The following is a 21,633-nucleotide window of genomic DNA, read 5'->3' on the forward strand; positions in this document are numbered from 1 at the left end:
GAAAAAGCCATCATTTGATCCGTAAATATACCCCCAGTTTCCGAAAATCTCTTCCCAAGGTCAATCCATGTAAAAGGGCATTTCAAGAGGAAAATCAACACGGGAAACTATTAGAGAGGGGAAAAAAATTCTTTCGTTAACGGAAAGTGAAATGGAATGAAATGATTTTTCCGAAGCTATTTGTTTTCATTGTCAGTGAATATGTTCTATTTGCATAAACTTGGGAATTAAGGTGGTTGAACACTACATGATATCTAAATGCCCGTATGTGATACTCTTACGCGCGCAAAACGCACTTTCATAAAACTGTCCAGGAATCAAGTGATTAGGAGCGAGGTTCGCATCTTGTGACGTCATCTGAACACGTTTTGCATGATAAACAGAAATCGACCATCAGACGAGCATTGTATTTCGAACCTCTTTAAAAACGATTGAAAATTCGTGTTGTTTCAAACCGTTCCTCCATCTCTCGACATTGACATTTCACGGTTTTGTAAAGTGCACAACAATTAAAGTGTTAGTATAATATACAATACATATGCACTAGACAAATAAATGATGTTTCAAAATTGATATTTTTTTTGGAATTTTTCTATTTAAAACTAATGATTGCATAATTTAAAGAGAGAGAGAGAGAGAGAGAGAGAGAGAGAGAGAGAGAGAGAGAGAGAGAGAGAGAGAGAGTTAACAGAAAATTTAAAGACACACACAAAAAATAATAGCACAATTTTTGAAAAATACATTTGTAGTGGACACTTGCATATTATACATAGTGAGTAATAATGCCCACCCCCACACCCACGAGATAATGATTCTGCCAATACGTACTAAATCTCAAGGAAGTTTTGAAAATTACAAACCCCTTTCAGATCCACAGAAATAAAACATCAGTGGTGTCAATGATGTCTGGATCGGTTATTCTGAGGGAACCTAACAAGTCGGATAAAGACTTCTCCGACACACATCTTGATGTTATGGGAATTGGCAGAATCAGAATCTATCAAAAGATTTTATGGCTTTGTCAGAGATCGTGAAGTTGTCTTAACGATGGAATAAAATCTGAGGATGTACATTCTGAAAGAGCATATGGTATTCAGTTGAAAGGGGGCTGTAGAACAATGCTTTTACCCCCACCCCACCCATCCTTTTAATTCCAGCAACAATCTAAGACACGAATCAAAGTACTGCACAATTAGTGCTGATATGTTTGATTTCTTTATGCTTTCCTATCTGCATAGAAATAATTACTTCAACAATTAGTGCAGAGGCCACGAGTTTACATGAAACAAGCTAATTAAATTAATTTTGTATAATCATCGCTGGCGCTTGGTTGGAAATAGATGCTTTTAGTTCTATAGTGTTTATGTTAAAATTGTGGATGCAAAATTCTAGTTGACTCCCTTTTAGCAAATCTAAAATATGTCTGTGCCTTACAACCCTTTTTTGAGGTACAGCTTAAAATCTTCCATAATTTTTTTCTTGGAAAATTTATCCTGACATCTTTAAAGTTCTTCTACATACATTTCAAAATCAACAAAAAAATCAAATATCAATGAGGGGAAATATTTCAAAATGTCTCTTATTTTTGGATTTTCAACGAGTCTGCGAGACATTTGCTTTAACATGCCGATGCTGTTTAAAGCATAAAGGACGTTTTTATAGCACCAATATGCCCCTCTTCACAGCATGTTTTTCCCATCAGGATAAAATATAGCTCAACATCTGTCAATGGATCACTACTGCGAAATTTCGTAATATTTTTTTTATTTAAAAAACAAATCCAACACAAATATAAATATCCAACATAAATTTTCAGAGAAGATTACACTGCATTTAAATTCTTCCAAATACATATGCTTGCGGTATGTTTTAAGACATGATAAGATGATATTTAGATTTTTACGATATAGTAGTGTATATCTGGATGATTTTGATATCATTTAAATTTAAAGGTATACCGAGTGGAATGGATTCTCTATGCACCAATCAGTCTATAACAAGCTAGGGATGAGGTACAGCTATTTTCATGCATTCCAAAAACTTCACCCCCACCCACTCTCTGTTGTTCCAATTCCACCCTTCGCCAATTGTAACTTTATTATGGATACACTTGTACGTTGGTGATATGTCACCTCAACCTTCATTCATACTTACACAAAAGTGTTTCCTCTCTGTAGCAGTGCAGATGATATCGGACAATGTTTACTTGTGTGGAGATTCTGATAGCAGCTAGAGTCTCTCACACAGGCACTGCTCTCTATGATAGTAGGCGGTTTGTGTGGAAGGAAGACTTATTTTTTTCTGTTTCAAATTGACGACGCACAGTAGACTGTACGAAGTAAACATGGGTCTATAAAAGTCTTTGAGAGGAGTACAAATAAACACAATCGATTAATTTTTTAAAGAAAAGGCAAATGCTTTTACTTCCGTTTCCGGTTGCAGCGGAAGTCTCTGACATCTTTTGGACGGGAATCATTATGACGTTGCAGAATAAAAATAATTATACAGGTTTTGATTGCAGTAATTTTTATTGCAAATTTTAAAAAAATGAAAATTACCACCCACACCCCCGAATTGAAAAAAAACCCCATAACATTGAACCGATTTCAGTGTGCAAATATTGCTGAATTTCCACCAATTTGTACATTGTATACTTCTAATAGGTATTTTAACTTTCGAATCGACACTAACCTCTCCCCAGGTTGACATAGCTGGCCCACTCTTAATATCCTTAATGAAAAATATACAAAAATGAAAATGTTACAGTACATACACATCTTATATTCAATTTGATTAAAGGCATAAACATATTTCCCTATTTCCCAATCTAATTCTCATATTGACCTACAAAAATCTTTCAATAAATTGATTGATTTTAAAATGTTGTTATATTTTATCTGCTGCATTATTTCATACAGCGCTTGGTGCCACACTAACTGCAAAGCGTCCATATTGCGCTCATTCATTTTATTATTCAGTTGAGTTAACCATAAATTGTAAACTATTTCAGTTCTACAAACCTACGGGGTGCCGCCCATTTTAATAATTTCAGCTAGATAAACTTGTTATTTTCATAATTCAAACTCACCAAGGGTCGTTATCAAAGAATAAATGATAAAAGAAAAATTGTTCGTTTATTTTCATGCAGCGACATGAAAAATAAGCTTTGGCTTTTATTTGTATCAAGAACCCTGTTTTGCTACAATTTAAGTAAAGCATGCAGCCAGAGAACCCAGATGTACTCTATCTGTGTACATTGGACATGTGCTTTGTTTACAAGTTCTCGCCGGTAGTTTAGTATTTGACCTCATCAATGAAAGTTCAGGTAGTTCAACGAGATTTCAGAAATAAACCCTTCTCGGGATCAAGCGGCACCTTTCAAAGTCAAGGGTTTCTGATCCGATCCACTCTACACATCACTTCGGAGCGGATTATAAACCCTTGATTTGGGAAGATGGTCGATCAATAGGGTAAATTCATCACATTCACCTTACCTACCCGGCAACGGTGTTTTTTTTATCATTGACAAATTACTCTTACTGGTGTTATAGCATCTTGGGTATATATACTTTCATTTTAAACTCTGAAATCTGATTGGTTTAGACGCATGCAGTTGATAATCTGTTCTATTACCCTCATCGTTAGCAACACACTCGGCAACGGAAACAACGAATTGTTACATGCGCGTAAATTATGCGCGTACGATTTGCTGTAGAATTCAAATGATTTCTATATAAAAGCAGTAAAACTTTCTCCAAAATTAAGACTTTCATTATGATAAAATAAATAGTGCCTGAGAGGGTAACTGTTGAAATTGACACCCCGAGAAAACCATTGTCAACCGATATGAAGCGGAAGTTGACAATGGTTTTCTCGGGGTGTCAATTTAACTATTACCCCCCCCCCCCCCCCAAACAGGCACTTTTTATATAGTATGTGTCAAAAGCACAAAGTCTGCTATTTTTACCGACACCAAGGTACGTTTGATATATCTTAAATTGGGTATACCAGATTTGTAAAATATCCAAACTTATCATATAATTAAGTTTGAATACTTACAAATGTACTTCTAATTTTACTTAAATAATTTTAAAGAACTGAATAAAATTCTGCTTTGTACCGATATTATCACATTATACTCACAGCATGTTTTAAGAGGATTGATAATTACCAAATATCATTGCTTCAAGGCCACTAAATAAGGTGTCTGGTCTTGTTAAATTATTTTCTAGAACTAATTATTATTATTTTGAACAGAAAAACATTTATGCATATAAAGCAGTTACTCGGTAACATCATAATAATTGCAGATTGTTCTTTGAAGCCATTTTCTGATATATACATGTAGAAATATGTATATTACATGTCTAATATATTTTGATATAACTCCTTTATTCTTTAAAGATCGTTTCATACACATGGGCGGATTTGGATATTTATAGAGGGAAACTGTGCAGATCTCATCTTGGATATCATGAAAATGTCCAGGATTTCAGACAATATTCCTGTGCCTGGTGTTTCCGTTTTGTGTTTCATCTTAAATACCGTCCACTTGTAAACTCCACCGGTCCTACGCCAGTGGTGGATATTTTTCACAATGGTGGAAGGGTACGTTTTGAATCTATGGACTTCCGGAACCAGAGCGTTAAGGCGGATGTGTGTGATGTGCTGACGTCAGACGAATGTCATCAGTGGACTTCCTGTTGCGAATCCGCTGAACGCTGTTGCCAGAGACAACTGTCTGTAGAGAAGAAGGGGACTAATTCTTCTTGCGGAAGGGTCTGGGATGGATGGTTGTGCTGGGACGATGCAGAGCCGGGAACACGGAGTTATGGTTCCTGTCCGTTGTTTATGCCCTTTTTTACACCATCCCGTAAGTTTAGAAAAATATGATTTTTTCTCTCTCTAGCTTTTTTATGTAAGAGCTTGAAAATCGAAATTAGAACAAACAAAACATTTTAATAAGGAATTGTTTACATTTTGAGACGTCACATATTATTAAGACGAACTTTTCTTAAAGATGAAAATAAATTTAAGAAAAATACCGTTTGATCAAAAATTTATCTAAAATGTCATTTTTCTATTCATCAATTAGAATTAAGATTATGTAATGCATACCCATCCTCTGTATATCAATGAAATAAAGTTGGTTTTTCAGAAGATCTAAACAAGTGTCGAACATGCACGCACTTTCGGTATGCCTTGCCGAGCAAAGTCTTGTAAACTCCGCGTTTTCCAATTTGAAAGAGTTATTTATCATATTTGATAGTTATAGTACCTTAACGTAAATTTTAAATACAATGAATACATGCTGTAACATATTTCAGAAACTTAAGATTGCACATCACAATGTATGGAAGTAAATACATTATTAATAGTGCCAGGTTGCAGGTGCCCATAGAAATGCAGACAGAGAGTTGATGAATGTTATTAAATTTTATATCACCCCCCCCCCCCCCAATGGCTTTCGTTTATACCCTTTTTACAATAAAACATGATATTAAAATTATATTGTAGAGTGGCATCTAATAAAATAGATTTTAATAGATACATTTTTGTGAGTCACGTTAACATAATACACCCCCAGTATGTATAAATATAATATATCTCAAGGTCTTCTTGCTGATGATCCAATGTTGAACGTATGCTCTAAGTGAGCAACAAAATAAGAAGGATATTTAATTAATCATAATAGAACATATTAATCAAAACACAAAGAATTTGAACCTTCTATCAAATAAATAGTTTGTTTGAAATACTCAAGATTCTTTCATCTTTACGTCAAAGTAATTCCAAAGGGAGAACCGTGCAATGGAGGGAAATTGTGCGCTTCTAAACAGTGCGACGAAGAAAAATTGATTCAATTTAGGCAATTTCTCTCTTTTTAAAAAAAGAAAAGCAATGTGCTCTTGTTGGAAAGGTGAATAATAGAAGTTTATGTGATATAGGTAACAATATATTGCCAGTGAAATGATATATAGATATGGATAATTAATTATTTACTTTAACCCTTTGGTGTTGTAGGACAGGCTTTCCGGACATGTCAAACAAACGGAGAGTGGATTACACGGACAGATTATAACCCGTGTATTAAAAAAGAGGTATGTCTTATCTGTATCATACTGGTACGATATAAATTAGAGAATAAACGAAACAATAATTGTGTTAGAACTAATTATGACTTTCTCTCTGAGAAAGGAAAAAAAAACTTAAGATACTTAACGCTGTTCCGCTGAAATAGCTTTCAATCATTATTTTGTTGTGTACATTTTGTTTTTGGTTTACAATTCATCTCTGCTTGTTTCTTTTGATTTCGGGTGAAAGTATAGTAGAATAAAAAAAACTCTCCCTTTTGACTTTTATTTGCCGAAAAAATAATACAAAATTGAATTTAGAATAAGAAAAAGAAAGAAAGAAAACACGTAAGACGCAGTATGAGTTTGTGATTAATGTTGAAAAAACAAGCACGAATCGAAATTTAAAGAAAAAATTGCTATTATGAAATTAATAATTTTGTAACTTTTTAAATCTGGCTAGGAACTTGAAACGACGCTTTTCATTGGTCTGGGCTGCAGCATCGCCAGTTTGGTTGCCCTGGTGCCAGCATTACTTATATTTCTCAAATACAGGTGAGGGAAAGATATGCTTAGAATGTCTATATGAAATTTAGAATAAATTTTGTTAGATATTAGATATCCTCGATATTTCCTTTGTGCGACACTGAATCAAACAGGAACATTTAAACCTTAGAGAATAAACTCTTTTTAAAGGTTTTCAATAACCTAAGCTTGCTTAAGCTGAAAGCTCAAGTGAGCTTTTCTGGTCAGCTTTTATCCGCCTATCTATCCATCTGTAAACTATCAACATTTTCAACTTCTTTACAAAAATCAATTGAGTCAATGTTAGTCAAACTTAGCACATAGCATCTTAGGAGAAGGTGATTCAAGTTTGTTAAAATGGAGGGACAAGCCCTCTTATAATAGAATATATTTAATAATTGTTGAAAAATTGATGGCATTTAAAAAAACCCAACATTTTCTCCAAACAATATGGCAAGAGAAAATCTGAAACATGGGTGCAGGCATCCTCAGTTAGTTAAGATTCAAAATTTTTCAAAACCTGATTCCCGGGGGTAGGGCGAGGTTATTTTTTTTAAAGATCTTTTCAAAATATTGTCCAGATCTTTTAACTGATTTGATCAGAGTTATGTCTGATGTTGCTCAGGTGAGCGATAAACAGTCGTACTAAAAGCATTTTTATTATTTCACAGAATTATCATTTGAGTATGATAACTCTGTCAATGGCCTGTCGGATGTTTAAATAGGCTGAAAATAATTAATTTCACAGCGATTTGGGAAATATAAATCTAAATCAATTTGAAATTTTGTAACGGTTAACCAATTTACAGAAGGATACCAGTGTATAATATTACGTCTAACAAAACATATTAATTCTTTAGTTGCAAAATTTGATGTGGGTGTAAAGAGGAATCTTCAGTGTAGGATATACAAAGAAAAAGTCTTAATCCAGAGAAAGTTTTTGATATAAGTTACTGGGTGCACAGTGAGATATTTGCGTACACTGCTTTACCCCCCCCCCCCCCAAAAAAAAAGAAAAGAAAAAATATTAATCCTTAGAAAATGTTGATGTGGGTGTTTAAAAAGATTCCAGTTAATATACTGTTAAGAGTAATGTTTTATCTATTGCAGATCGCTACGTAAGCAGCATCGAATTCGACTCCATATCAACCTGTTCTTGTCCTTTTTGTTGAAGGAGGCCATGGACATACTGTGGGACATGTTAGTGACCTATGACAAGGTCACCAGTACGACCGTGTTCGAAACCACTCTGATGCAAAATGGCGTAAGTCTTGGACAAAAAAACCCCAAAAAACAAAAGTAAACTAAAAAAAATAACGTAAGTCTTTGGCAACAAACGACAAACTATAAAATGGCGTGTAAGTCTATTCAAACGCAATAAGTAACGAACTACTATATGGAAGGTTCTATGAAAAACTACTCTGATTTTGAGGTACAAGTCTTAGACAATGATACAATCAATTAATAAATTAGGTCAAATGTACCCAAATATGTATGCAGTTATAACAATCGGATAATGAAAATAGTTCAGGTAAAGAAGGACAGGCAACCTAACAGTAGTGGCGTCGGAAGCAAATTGAAAGGGGGGGGGGGGGGCTAGACTAATCATCAGAAATCTTGGCAAGAAAAAAAACCCTAATTCCCAAAATCATGAATATCCTAATCCGGGGGGGGGGGGGGGGTAGTATACCTATGACTCCAATTTTCAAATATTTCAATTTTTTAAAGAAAATTTAGAAACAGTTTTGTGTGCTGCGAGAAAAAGGGGGGCGGGGGGGGGGGCCTGAACCATCCCTGATGCTATGTTCCTAATGGTTAGGTCTAACTTTACAAAAACCTCCCCGGTTACGACGCCTGTATATGTAATAGTTCTTATAAAACATACCCAATTTTCATTGTGTCATAACTACATGTACATACGAGTTTCAGAACTAGAGGGACCGTGTTATGCGTTTGGTCGGATGTTTAGGAACGTGTAAAAAAAATAGACGGAAAAGGTGTTAAACGTTATGTGTTGACATTATAACTGATTTTTATTTTACCAATTATATGTTCTTCTTTCTCTCTTTTTTCGAGGTAAATCTTGTTATTAATGTTATATTTCCCTATTGGTATTGAAGTGATAAAAGTGTTTTATTTTTCCCATCATAATGCATTATTTATTTGTATAATAAAAACGTTCACGGTTAAATGTTTTGATTTTGCTTATAAACGTATCCGATTCTTAGAAAAATTTGGTTCCAGCGAATTTCTTTGAAATTTTAGTCGGGAATATCATGTTTCTATTATTTCGCTACGACATTTTCAAAAATAGGAGTCATTCTATTTTGATTTGAGTTGAAAAGTATACATTCTGCTAGGCGTTAATAGCAATTTATATGTGAAATCTAGAATGACAAAGCAGTACGCTACAGACAATATAATCACGTATATATAAGGACGGAAGCAATCACGATGTGAAAATATAGCGTATCAAACGTTGTTTGTCTGGTTTTTCTTTAGTTTCAAACCAATCGTTTGTAGGTCAATGTCATTCGCGGATCTAGAGGGAGTGGGGAGAAAATGTGGGGGGTGGTGGGGGGGGGGGCGGAGAAGTGGTGAGGGACGCCGGAAAATACCTTGGACCCACCCCCGGCAATTTTAAATATCCCTCGGATCCACCTCCCGGAAATTTGTTCTGGATCCACCCATAAATATGTACTATGAAATTATCAGATTTTTTTAGGGCTGGTATTGAAAATTATAATTACATGTGGATATTTTAAAAGCCCCTGATGAGAAACTGCTGTCCAGACAAATATGTTTGCACAGCCTTAATATGTGAAAAGTGATCGTGTATCCACAAATATTAATACATGATACGTAAAATCGCGAGAAGCACCCCTCACGGAATTAAAAATCTCGCTCTAATTTTCTGAGATTTGAGCATTATAAGAGATTAGTATAAAGGTTCCCTTTTCGCGATTTTATATTCTCGCGTTGGATACAAAACACCGGGATCGCGGAATTAAGTACTCGCGTAAAATAAGGAATCAACAGTAGCCTATCAAACCTCAGATTTTTTTTTTATTCGAATGGAAAACATTCTCGCATGATTTCCATGTTAATTGCTTCCAACTGAAAGTCACGCGTGAAATGCAAAGAACCACTTGAATATGCGACACGATTTTATGAAATCTTACAGAAAAATAAATCAGAAAAATGTTACACGTGTTTAAGATACAAGTCATTTAAATATACTTCTCACAATTTTTTTTTAATAAAATCTCAGTTTTCCCATTTGAGCTATACTTTTAGTATTTAACAGATTGACTGCACGTATTTATGTCACCGCTGATTAATTGATTGATTAATAAGGTACTTATCAATGTATTACAGGTGGGCTGTAAGCTGCTGTCGTTCCTGAAGATCTACTTTAAGTGCTGTACTTACACCTGGATGTTCTGTGAGGGGTTCTACCTCCACCGTCTCATGTCCAACGCCTTCTCCCCGCCCCGGTCACTCAAGGTCATGTACGTGTTCGGCTGGGCCGCGCCCCTCCTGTCATCGACGCTGTACGGCATACTGAGGGGAATCTTGAACAACGAAAGGTAATCAACTCATTGTACAACATTTTGTGACCCTGTTACGTTATTTTTAACAGGACTTATAGCATCGTTTTTTGTAAGCAAGAAAGGAGTGTGGGGTTGGGGTGGCAGACCTACCCAAACATCTTGACAAAAAATATCATGATAACAAAAGGAAAATTTTATTTCAGTTGTTGGACATTTAGTTATGAACGCTTAGAATGGATCTTCGATGCACCAAATGTTCTTTTCTTATTTGTAAGTATAATTCTCATAATATGATAGCTATGTTGTGAATATGCATTTATTAATTTACTTTCGTGTGTGGCAAGTAATCATAAATTGCAATGATATATTTATATATATATCACACACACACACACACATATATATATATATATATATATATATATATATATATATATATATATATATATATATATATATATATATATATATATATATATATATATGTGTGTGTATATTAAGGGTTTCAGAAGGCCTAGGGGAAAAAACTCCATAAATATTTTTTGTTCATGTGAGACGGACAGTATTTAAATAAATAAATATCATGTTAGTTGCAACACTATTCATTAAATGCCATTATATCTTTAATATTCAAAGGTAAGACAAGATGAAAATTAAATGTAATTTTTTATTTTCATTTTGCAGTTAAATCTTGTATTTTTGTCCAACATTTTACGAATCCTCCTGACTCAGATGCAAACTCATCCCAACGAGCCAGGAAACTTCAGGTAAACAACAACAACATGAACAATGACTATACGACAACAACGATGACATCACAATAACATCTGCACTAAAACAACACAACAACAATTACACCACGATAACAACTACACAAAACAACAGAAGAAGACAGCAACAACTTCACAACAAAAATAACAAAACAACAGAAACAAATACATTAAAATAACAACTAGACAAAAGCAACACAAGAACACAACAAAAACATTAGCTTTTCACAACCAAAATATCAAAAAGGTTACACAGGTTACACAGCAATGTAAATACAAAAAACAACAACACAATACATGTTATTACAAAACAAAAGATACAATACAACTACATAACAATTTCACAGCAACAGAAAAATTACAGGAAAACTTTACCACAAAACAATTCTAACACCAATAAGAAACACAACAATTTCATAATAACACAAGAACAAAAAAAAACCACTTAACAACAACGGTATGCATTGTAACAACAGTTACTGTAGCAAAACAAAACTTATACAACAGCCATATAACAATAACAAAACTTACACAACAGCCATATAACAATAACAAAACTTACACAACAGCCATATAACAATAACAAAACTTACACAACAGCCATATAACAATAACAAAACTTACACAACAGCCATATAACAATAACAAAACTTACACAACAACCATATAACAATATCAAAACTTACACATCAGCCATATAATAACAATAACAAAACAATTGCACTGCAACAACATTAATATAAATAATTTTAGTGTTTAAAAAAGCGATGTTTTATAACATGATTCTTGTAATCATACAACCAAAAACAATTTTTTTTAAAGTTTGAGACTTTGTCTGTGTAATTGAGTCAATTACATTGACAGTCGATAAGTGGATGTTAACAAAATGGCTGATGATTTTCAACGAAAAGGCAGGCCAAATTGCATGATATCAGACTAAGTATGATAATTATTTATTGAACGTTTTGTTTATATTTCAGGCGAGCAGTGAAAGCTACATTTATCTTAATTCCCTTGTTCGGAATCCATCTGTTTTTTACACTGTACCGCATACCGATAAGTCAAGAGGGAGGCCATGAATACGAGAAAGTCTCGGTGATAATAAGCCATACTCAGGTAACACATTTTAGTTCAACATTCGAAGTTTTACATTGTATTTTGATTAAGGAGGCTCAATAGTTTAACAAATATCTCTTCAGATCTACCATAGATTTTATATTCAGACCCTACCTAATTTAGGAAAGCGCTAGTGAATAGAGAATTTGGGTTCATTTTCTATTTTTTTGTTGATATTATATATATATATATATATATATATATATATATATATATATATATATATATATATATATATTACAATAGGTTGTAGCTTCACTGCGTCAGACCAAAAGGAAACCAACCCCACCCCCTTTTTAAAATGATAACACCAATCAAGCAGATAAACTTTCAATTTGATCACAATATTAATCTAAAAATGTAACAAAGATACATGTAACACATAGTACTGCGATTGTTCATTTGATGAGAATGAATAGTGTTGAATTTGCAATACATGCAATAAAGGGCAACAGCATTTGTAAAAGGGAATATTAACACTTGCACATGGATTTATGGGATTTAATTACTTCACCATCCCGTATTTATATCCCCATTAACATTCATAAACGATTCTTTATTTGTCAATTACCTAGATAACAAATTTTTGACGAATAAAATATTCATTTGTTTTTAATAGAAAAGAAGAATTATTGTTTGCCAAAACAGAGACTACAATTATAATGATAGGGATGAGTAGTCAGCTATTTGATCAAGGAGTCAACATAATTTGTGTAAAAAATTGCAGTGTTCAGTAGGATTGGTACTTAATACTGGCAGATGATACAAATATTCAAAAATAAATTTTCAAATTTGATATTTAAACCAATTATATAAGCGTATTTGAATAATATTTGAGTAATAACAGTCAATGCAGTGGCGTATTGAAACCTTTCTATACCTTTTCAAGGCTAAATGCTTGTTTGCTATCATTTACACGTCATGTTTAATTTCCCTATGACTATGAACGATATCAATTGACACCCAAGTTATCAACAGAAAATAGATGATATTTCATGTTTACTGATCACAGAGAATTTCTTGGATTTCAAAGCACCGCGTAAAAAATAATCTCTCCGGCACGGGAGAAACATTACACGCCCCGATAAATTCAAATCTTGCATATCAAAAAGCTAAGGGGAAACAATGGAACAAGAACTATCTAATTACAATGATAAGACGACGTAGACGATTATAAAAGATTGAAAACAAATCAATTGATTTAACATTAAACGAATTTCTGAAAGTATCATCTTTGAGATATTATCACAAAAACTGCAAAGCTGCTTCAGATGCCATTATTTATTCATTATTGTTTGAAATTTTCAGACTGTAAAAAGATTTTCTGATATTTTGTTCCAAAACAAATGTCGCACGCGCATAAAAATTGTTTTACAGCGTGTAGTTGACGTAATATATAAATAATCATATTTATACTATATTTATTTTTCTTATTTTCAGGGATTATTTGTTTCCATGATCTTCTGTTTCCTGAATGGAGAGGTAAGTTCAAGGTCAGTCAATAAAACATACGTAAGTCTTTATACAAATCTGCCAAACATACCGGAAACATTAATCAGGGAACCTGCATATTACAGTGCATGTTGTCTGAAGAAAATTTCATTATAATGTCATTATCATACATCATATCTACTAAGGATTGGGCAGTATACATTCTCCTAATATTCTAGCCATCTCCGTAAGCTGACAAGTGTGGTCAAATTAAAACAAGCCAAACGAGTTATAAAATGTGAACGTCATGATTTTAATTAAATACTTTACTTTTTAAATATACATCAGAATAATATTACCCAAATATGTGAGACTTCCCTTTCTCCTTAACACATCAAATTACAATCATTTGCCACTCTAAACGTGATAATGTGAAACGTTTAATATTTTTTTAAGTTGACAGAGTAATTATAATATTATCTTACCTTACGTCATATATTCAAGGTGTGATAATGAATCTGTTTACTTATAATGGAGTTCCTTTTGTAGACAATATCTAAACATGATAAATTCAGACTTTTTCTTAAAAGAATTATGTGTTATTCAAGGTTGTTTTGGTCACTCTTCTACACAGGTTATTTCGAACATCAAGAGAAGCATACGACATGGACGAAGCCGGTCCCTTTCTACGTCAAAACGGCTCAACCAGACCGACCAACAAACGCTCTCTATCAGATCCGAATATGACTTAGGAAAAAATGGCGACCAGTGCTACAAATCACTGATAGTTCCTACCGAGGGAAAGGACGAGATGGAACTCAAAGAGAAATCCACCAATGGCAGCCTTCTACACAACGGTCCTCATGGAGAAACGTAGAACGTCAAACCATTGGCGATTCGTCCAATATAAACCATGTGATATAATGATATGTGACTCAGGGTCACGTGACGTACATTTACAGAAACCCGGTGATATCGAAATTACGTAGCCCCTTTTTGTACTCGTTGGTGGAGAAATGTTTCATGAAGCCGGTTATTGCGACAGAACTGATTGATATACTAGTATGATCTTACATTGTAATTTAGACCACAAGCAGAAAGTAAACCTTGTTATAAAAATTCTCTGTTTTGTGAATTATATCATAAAACCTTATTCAGTATCCGACATCAACTATGAGAACTTCTGTACTGTAAAAAATCAGCATTGTTGATGGCAAATCTTAATTACATGTAGGTGTTACAAGTTGAGTGGCGATACTGGTTGAGTGGCGAGTTTTGATTCATTTTGGTGATACTATTGAGTGGTGAATTTTGATTGGTTAATACAAGTTTAGAGCTGGCTCTTCTTATTTTATATGTCCTAGTGGACACCAACGAAAACTAATGCTTGAAAGATATCAGTACATGGTTTACTTAACAATTTGATATAATTATGATTGAAGACGAATTATTGTACATTACAATTTAATATAATTATGATTGAAGACAAATTGTACATTACAGACAATACAAGTTTGTTATTTTGTATTTTTTGTGCAACAGTGATGCTTATAAGATGATGAAGACGTTAAATTAATTTTCATTACAAAAAATGTTTATATTTGTCATTATTAATTTAACATTATAAAACAATCGCAGAAAAATGTTTAGTAAAACATTTTGTTGTTTAGTTCCTTTTGATCTGTTACACCATTATAATGCAGTGAAGTTCAGAGTTCAAGTTGGCCAGCAACCTTTTCAATGATGGTCAACTGAACCACCTACATTGGTTTGTGATTCATACGAACCTCCCTTAAAACACTGTGGTTTATTTTAAGGGGATTTCTCATAATTTAACAATGTGGTTAAAGCCACAATGACCTTTCATTCAACATAAAAGGTAAGTGGTTTAATTGGGAGCTCTGACTCAACACTTGAAGAAACATTTCATTCAACTCTAAAATTTTAGGTCATGCATGGGACTTATTGTTCAACACTGGGGTTTCAGTTCAACAATCAGATATCATAGGCAGTGGTGAATTTAATATCTGGGTTTAGTTCAAAGTAATCTCTTTTGCCATGTTCATTGAATATATCTTGTACCATTCTGCATTGTGTTTTAGGGAATTTTATTGCTCTGAACACACATTATAGAAGATTTTATACATCAACATAGTGTGTCTTTTTAAACAAAATTTTTTTGTATTAAACTCATGTTCAATTATAAAATACTTTTATATCCAAAAGTTGGCTCAAAGCAATTATTAAGCAAAATTTGCTTGAAAAATGATAACAGGTAAATATTAGTCTTCGGGTTTTTTTTCGCGTACGTGGTTAGCTAGAGAAATAAATACTGAACGAATTAAAACCAATTTTAAAATACTGCGTTGATAAAAAAGATTATACATCATTCATTCTATTGTCTGGGCAAATTCACGTCGGGCAAAACACTTTGAAAGTGAAGAAGAATTACCCACATAACATATGGCGAATATAATTGTCACATACATGTATTTGAAAATAAATAATTTATTTTGTTTAGAAATCAAACATTATTATTGAAATACATAAATAATCTTGGAAATATTGCACTGAAAATCTACAACCGCAGCCACTCAATAGGTTACATATAATAGCACAATACAATACTAAAAGCCAAAGACAAATGCGTAGTAAACACAAGGTGTCCTCCGCCATACAAAGAGCTCATAGCATGATTATTGCCTTTCGAGTCAATATCGAAAACCTCCTCCTCAGACACGGGGCGTATCCCTTCATCTGGAAGAACAGCCTGACAGTCATAACTGTGCTTCAGAACATTGGTGTCTTTCAGAGGTGGGCATTTTTCGGTAACATTCCGACGACATTTGTTATTTGCTGAAGTTGCCAACACAGCAGCCATCTCGCTGTTGCATGTTAGATTGTTATTGGCGAATACCAAACCCGACTGGAAAAGAGAATCAAGTCCACAAAGCGTGGAGTTGATCGTATTCCCACGAAACTCAATTGCAGAAATGGACTGTTGATTCACTATAGGTTGTTGTTCAAACACGTTTATGTATGAATTTGTAAGCTGGATTTGTTTGATATCTTCAATCTCTGCAAAAGACGCATACCTTAGGATATTCACGGTTATATTATCCATTGTTAATCTTCCAACATCTCTAATTTGGTGGAAAGCAATCATTGAAATTTCTTCAATCTGGACGTTGATAAACTCAAGATTCTGAACAGACTGGAGATCAGAAAAGGCATTCCGAACAATCATCTGCACTCTTGAATCCTGAAATACTATCTGGTCGAAATTTGAAACGGAAGAGAAGGAACAACTGTGAATGTATTTGATAACAGACGACTTGATTTTGAAAACTCGAAGATTTGGGCAATTTTGAGTGAGAGTACGAAGCAGATCTTTCTGTAAGTTGTCTATCGTCGACGAAGAAATGTGGAGTTCAGTCATCGAGGGAGGAAAACCCCGAGGGGTAATATAGGTTTGGTTGACGCACGTAATTACGTCACTTCCGGAACATTTTGACGGCAAAAAGCCTTCAGTCTTTTGGAAAAATGAAACAACGAGAACTACACACATCCAAACAGTTATGTTTCCCTTAAAATAAAGAAATGAAAGGCGTAGTAATCTTCATAGCATCGGAACTACATGCACGTTATTCAATTGACAAATATTGAGAATATATAATTATAAAAGGAGGAAAAAGCCCATCCGTTAATTCATTTGCTCATTCATTCAGTCTCTCTTTAAAATATCTAACATAGATCGTTGCATGAAAAGATCCATGTTACTGAAAAGCGTAATAAAACTGGAGAGGGAAGCGTTAATTAAGAAAAAATGACTGATAAAAACACTCACCATTTCTTATGTTCATATAGATTATGTAACGATGTTACCGAAAGTGAATCATGTCGAACTATTGATCTCCATAGCACAAGATGGACGACAGATCTAGAATAAACCTCGCCTCCTTCCTTTCATTGAACAAGAGGTTGTTTCCGCTTTTCTCTATTTAAAACGTCTGTGTACATGTAGGCTTAAGCAGTTAAGTACAAAGTTACAATGCTCGTGTGTTTATGAATTACGCACTCAACATGTACTTCACCATCGCTGACTGACTCGGTGTTTTAGATGACATGTCGTTAACTTATTATCGAAAAATTAAATTCATTAATTTTGTTAATTATAGTCCATGTCTAATAACTACATGTTATTGGTAATTTCAAAAATACATAAAATGGCAATCAACGTGTGATAGTGCACTTCACTTCATACGAGTCTCTGTCTCTCAGAGAGAGAGAGAGAGAGAGAGAGAGAGAGAGAGAGAGAGAGAGAGAGAGAGAGTCTTAGTCTTCAAATAACACAGAATTAACCCTCAGCCCATACTGATCACTTTCACTTTGACATCTGCAAGTTGTCTGGCTTCTAATTTTTAGAGGGAGGGCTAATGTTCCAAATACAAGGAAAGAGTATTCTTTTCAATCTAAAGATTGTCACGCCCAAGCCGATATTGGCCTGCACAACTGAGTTTTTTTATTTATTTTAAAAACAACAAAAAACAAAGACAAGGTGTATTATATGACGTTACTTTTATTAGTTTAACAATAAACTATGACGACAGTAGATATACACACAGTTGAAACATCTATCACTTCAATTCTCAAGTACTGATGATGACTCTTTTGAAAAAAGGACAGGCATAGTCTACATCTATGGATGTAGGCGTATTCTCTTTTTGAGAAGTTGACAGGCAATGCCTACATTCACGAATGTAGGCTATGCCTGTCCACTTCTCAAAAGAAAAAAGATGTAGACTATGCATGTCCACTTCTCAAAAGAGAATAACATATAAAAATATGACAATGTGACTGAAACCAAATTGTAACATGAGCTACGCTTTACACGTCCCTTTATTTAATTAGACGTAAACTTCAATGTTCATTTTGACGTCGCCGTATCAGCAACAACCGTTCGGCAAACGTACAATGAGAGTTGTGATTATTTTGATGACTGCTTACCTCACGGTTATAATTACGTCAAAAATGATGAAACTCATATAGAGTCCTACAGTAGATAAATTCAATTATTTTAAAGATTTCTGACTAAGTGCGAACGTTCTGAAAAGATATGATTTATATGATATGTTTTTTTATGCGGCGTTATAATGGACACTGACTGCTGGTACTGCTGCATTTCTTGCCTAAAAATAAAATAAAAGCTTTTTTTACAATCAGCCTAAAGCCCATTAAAAACGACTATTTTTTTTTTATTTCTGGCCTATAATTAACAAACTGTGTATAGTACGCAGATACCATACATGCAAGTTTGCTTAAAATAAAAATTACGTAACTAATAAAACATGAATATACATGTACTATCTATCATCAGCGATTAATAATAATCTACATTATTGGACAGACATGTATTACAAAAGAAGGCAGCAATAATTTGCCAGGCACATTTACCTAGATTTACCTCGAACTTCCGGACTAGATGTCATCAGTCTTATCAGCAACCGGAAATGCGGTGTACTTAGAGTCCTTGCACTTCTGGTAAATTTTTACAGCGATTCCGATCAAAATCAGGCTCATGATCGCAGGAACGGTAAACAAAAACAACTGATACTTCAGTTCGTCGGTCATTTTGGAGATAAAAAGGGGCGTCTGAACTGGTAAAAAAAAAAAGGTAAAAACCCTGGATGAAGAACGACTTTCAGCTCGTTTTCTGCCTTGGAAGCTTAAAATTCAAAGTATATCTGCTCTTTAATAGAGGTCACTAAGTTTTTAAGTCCTTCACTGACCAAAAGTGTCTTGCTGTTCACGTCTGCTCAAAACGAAAGGTATTTCGCAAATCTCAGCGGAAAAGGTATGATTTCTCTCCGAAAATCACGTGGGTCAATCTTAGAGCTAGTATTTTTCAAAGATACCCTCCCTCGATCAAAGGTAGCCTTCTTCGTCGGTCATACAGCAAAATTAATTGTTTTGCAGTCTTTCAATTGGTACATGTATATACGTATACCAGCAGTCTGGAACTAGCACTGAACAGTACAATAAAAGACTGGATTGTAATAAATCTGGTTCAAGACGAAGTCTTCATAAACAAATCAACGTGTTAATGAGTGCTAATTACATATGTATATTGGCAAAATGTTTAACTGTTGAAATGAAATGTCAATCGTCAAATGTTCAATATTATAGGCTTACATAAGAATTACATGTATGTCCAAGATAGTTATACTTCACTTAGGTTTTATCTAAAATTATAATGGAGTGGTCATAAAGGACACCACATCCCAAAATAATGATAAATGAACCTTTTATGCGGCGTATAATGTAAGAACAGGACACAAAGAGCAGTGTACTGTATTATATTGCAGCAATGTAAACAAATGCTTGTTATAAACAGTTGAAAGAAGCAGAGTTTACAAACAATATACGTGTGATACACCGAGAGCCAGAAACCAGAAACACGGACGAAAAAAGAACAAACTGACTTCTAAACAAGTAACATAAATACTGAACAAACCAACCCGTTAAACAGAGGAGACAGATGCATTATCATGATCCCAAATACAAGATCTTCTTTGCATGGTTCCAAACAAAACAAGACGCCCATGGGCCTCATCGCTCACCTGAGCAACAATAAAAGCAAAATAAAATCACCTTTATGGAGTTATATATATACAAAATAACTGGACAATGTAGTAAAATAGACCCAGTATAAAAATATTTTCAAATTTTTCTCCGGATATTCTCATGTTAAATATTAAGCCCCTTTTGTAACAGGATGCTATCATATCACCCATATGAGCATTCAAGTTCTCCAAAGAGATCTTAAACATAAAACTTTCAGCAAACTTTAAACATCAACCCCCTTGGGGTCCCAAGAATTGTCCACAGTCTAAATAATTAAGAATCTACGATATATCAACATACCTGTAAAAAAGTAACGACATATATCACCAAATTAGAGGTTGTTTTCATTTAAGTAACAACTTTTCTACGCATTGCCAAATATTTTTCTGAGATTTAATTTTTTTCTCTTTATATACCTGTGTAAAAACTTGACCCCCCATCCTCGCATTGTGGCCTCACCTAACCCACAAGGATCATGATATTGACAAACTTAAAACTAACGTTACACTATATGAGTTTGCTTTTTCTAAATCTACAGCTTTATTGGATGATTGGTTTTGGAGAAGAAATCTCTGAGAAGTTTTTATCTATATTTTCCTATGTAAAAATTAGACCTCCTATTGTGGCCCCACTTACCTCCGGGGACCTGGATCTGAGCAAACTTGAATATACACCACATGATAGGCTTCCATACAAGTTTAAGGTTTTTCTGGCCAAATTGTTTTTTTAGAAGATTTATACAAGTTTTTTTTCTGTATAAATGCCTATGTAAAAATTAGTCCCCCCCCCCCCCTTCCCCCCTTGTGGCCCAACCCTACCCTTTGGATCATGATTTGAACAAAATTTAATCTACACTACCTAGGAATGCTTATACACAAGGTACAGCTTTTATGGCCTAGGCTAATGGTTTTTGAGAAGAAGATATTTAAAGATTTTTCGCTAAATATTCATATGCAAAAACTTAAATCCCCACCACCATTGAAGCCCACTCTACCCCTGGGAATCAAAGTGTCAACAAACTTAAATCTACACCACCTGAAGATGTTTTCATACAAGTTTCAGCTTTTGTAGCCAAATGGTTTTAAGAAGATTTTTGAAAAATTCAAATTTTCAATAACTTCTAATTATCTACCCTTGAAAGAGGGCGTTGTCCTTCATTTTAACAAGATTGAATAGCCTTTACCCAATGATTCTTTGTGCGAAGTTTGGTTGAAATTGGCCCTGTAGTTCTGGAGAAGAAGTTGAAAATGTAAATGTTTACAAACAGAAGGACAGACAGACGGACGTCTGACAATAATTGACCAGACAAGCTTTCTTGCCCTCTTAACTCATGTGATCTACACAGATTACAGACTGATGGACATCGGACGAAAAGTCATCTGAAAAGCTCAGTTGAGATTTTAACTCAGGTGAGCTAAAAAAAAGTATCTTTGGAACTAGAACTAGTTACAATGTACCTGCAAAAAAAAGGTACTTTGGTTAATGATTTTAAACATTGAACACTAAGCGAGTTTTCACCGGGATCCCAGAAATTGAAAA

General features: G+C 34.1%; 2 protein-coding genes across 7 annotated transcripts in view; one reads left to right on the top strand and one right to left on the bottom strand.

Moving 5' to 3' along the window:
• LOC128163103 (calcitonin gene-related peptide type 1 receptor-like) overlaps positions 1–15,137 on the top strand; it is a 41,600-nt gene extending 26,463 nt beyond the window's left edge. For 5 of the 6 annotated variants that reach the window (XM_052826601.1, XM_052826599.1, XM_052826603.1 and 2 more), the window contains 10 exons: positions 4,405–4,873; positions 6,025–6,101; positions 6,538–6,629; positions 7,710–7,863; positions 9,978–10,189; positions 10,357–10,423; positions 10,838–10,920; positions 11,904–12,039; positions 13,480–13,521; positions 14,105–15,137. In XM_052826601.1, the coding sequence (XP_052682561.1) occupies positions 4,405–4,873; positions 6,025–6,101; positions 6,538–6,629; positions 7,710–7,863; positions 9,978–10,189; positions 10,357–10,423; positions 10,838–10,920; positions 11,904–12,039; positions 13,480–13,521; positions 14,105–14,347 (1,575 nt within the window). In that variant the 3' untranslated portion in view covers positions 14,348–15,137. Of the gene's footprint in view, positions 1–4,404; positions 4,874–6,024; positions 6,102–6,537; positions 6,630–7,709; positions 7,864–9,977; positions 10,190–10,356; positions 10,424–10,837; positions 10,921–11,903; positions 12,040–13,479; positions 13,533–14,104 lie in introns of all 6 variants that reach the window. The other variant, XM_052826604.1, reaches the window with a different exon arrangement.
• Positions 14,721–17,453, bottom strand: LOC128163104 (uncharacterized). Its single transcript, XM_052826606.1, has 2 exons — positions 17,318–17,453; positions 14,721–17,056 (listed from the first exon to the last, which is right to left on the bottom strand). Exons 1-2 carry the CDS (start codon positions 17,318–17,320, stop codon positions 16,073–16,075), a joined length of 987 nt encoding a protein of 328 aa, XP_052682566.1. The 5' UTR covers positions 17,321–17,453; the 3' UTR covers positions 14,721–16,072.
• Between the last annotated feature and the right edge of the window lie 4,180 nt (positions 17,454–21,633).

Source organism: Crassostrea angulata, chromosome 9 (genome assembly GCF_025612915.1).
Source record: "Crassostrea angulata isolate pt1a10 chromosome 9, ASM2561291v2, whole genome shotgun sequence".
Lineage (NCBI taxonomy): Eukaryota > Metazoa > Mollusca > Bivalvia > Ostreida > Ostreidae > Magallana > Magallana angulata.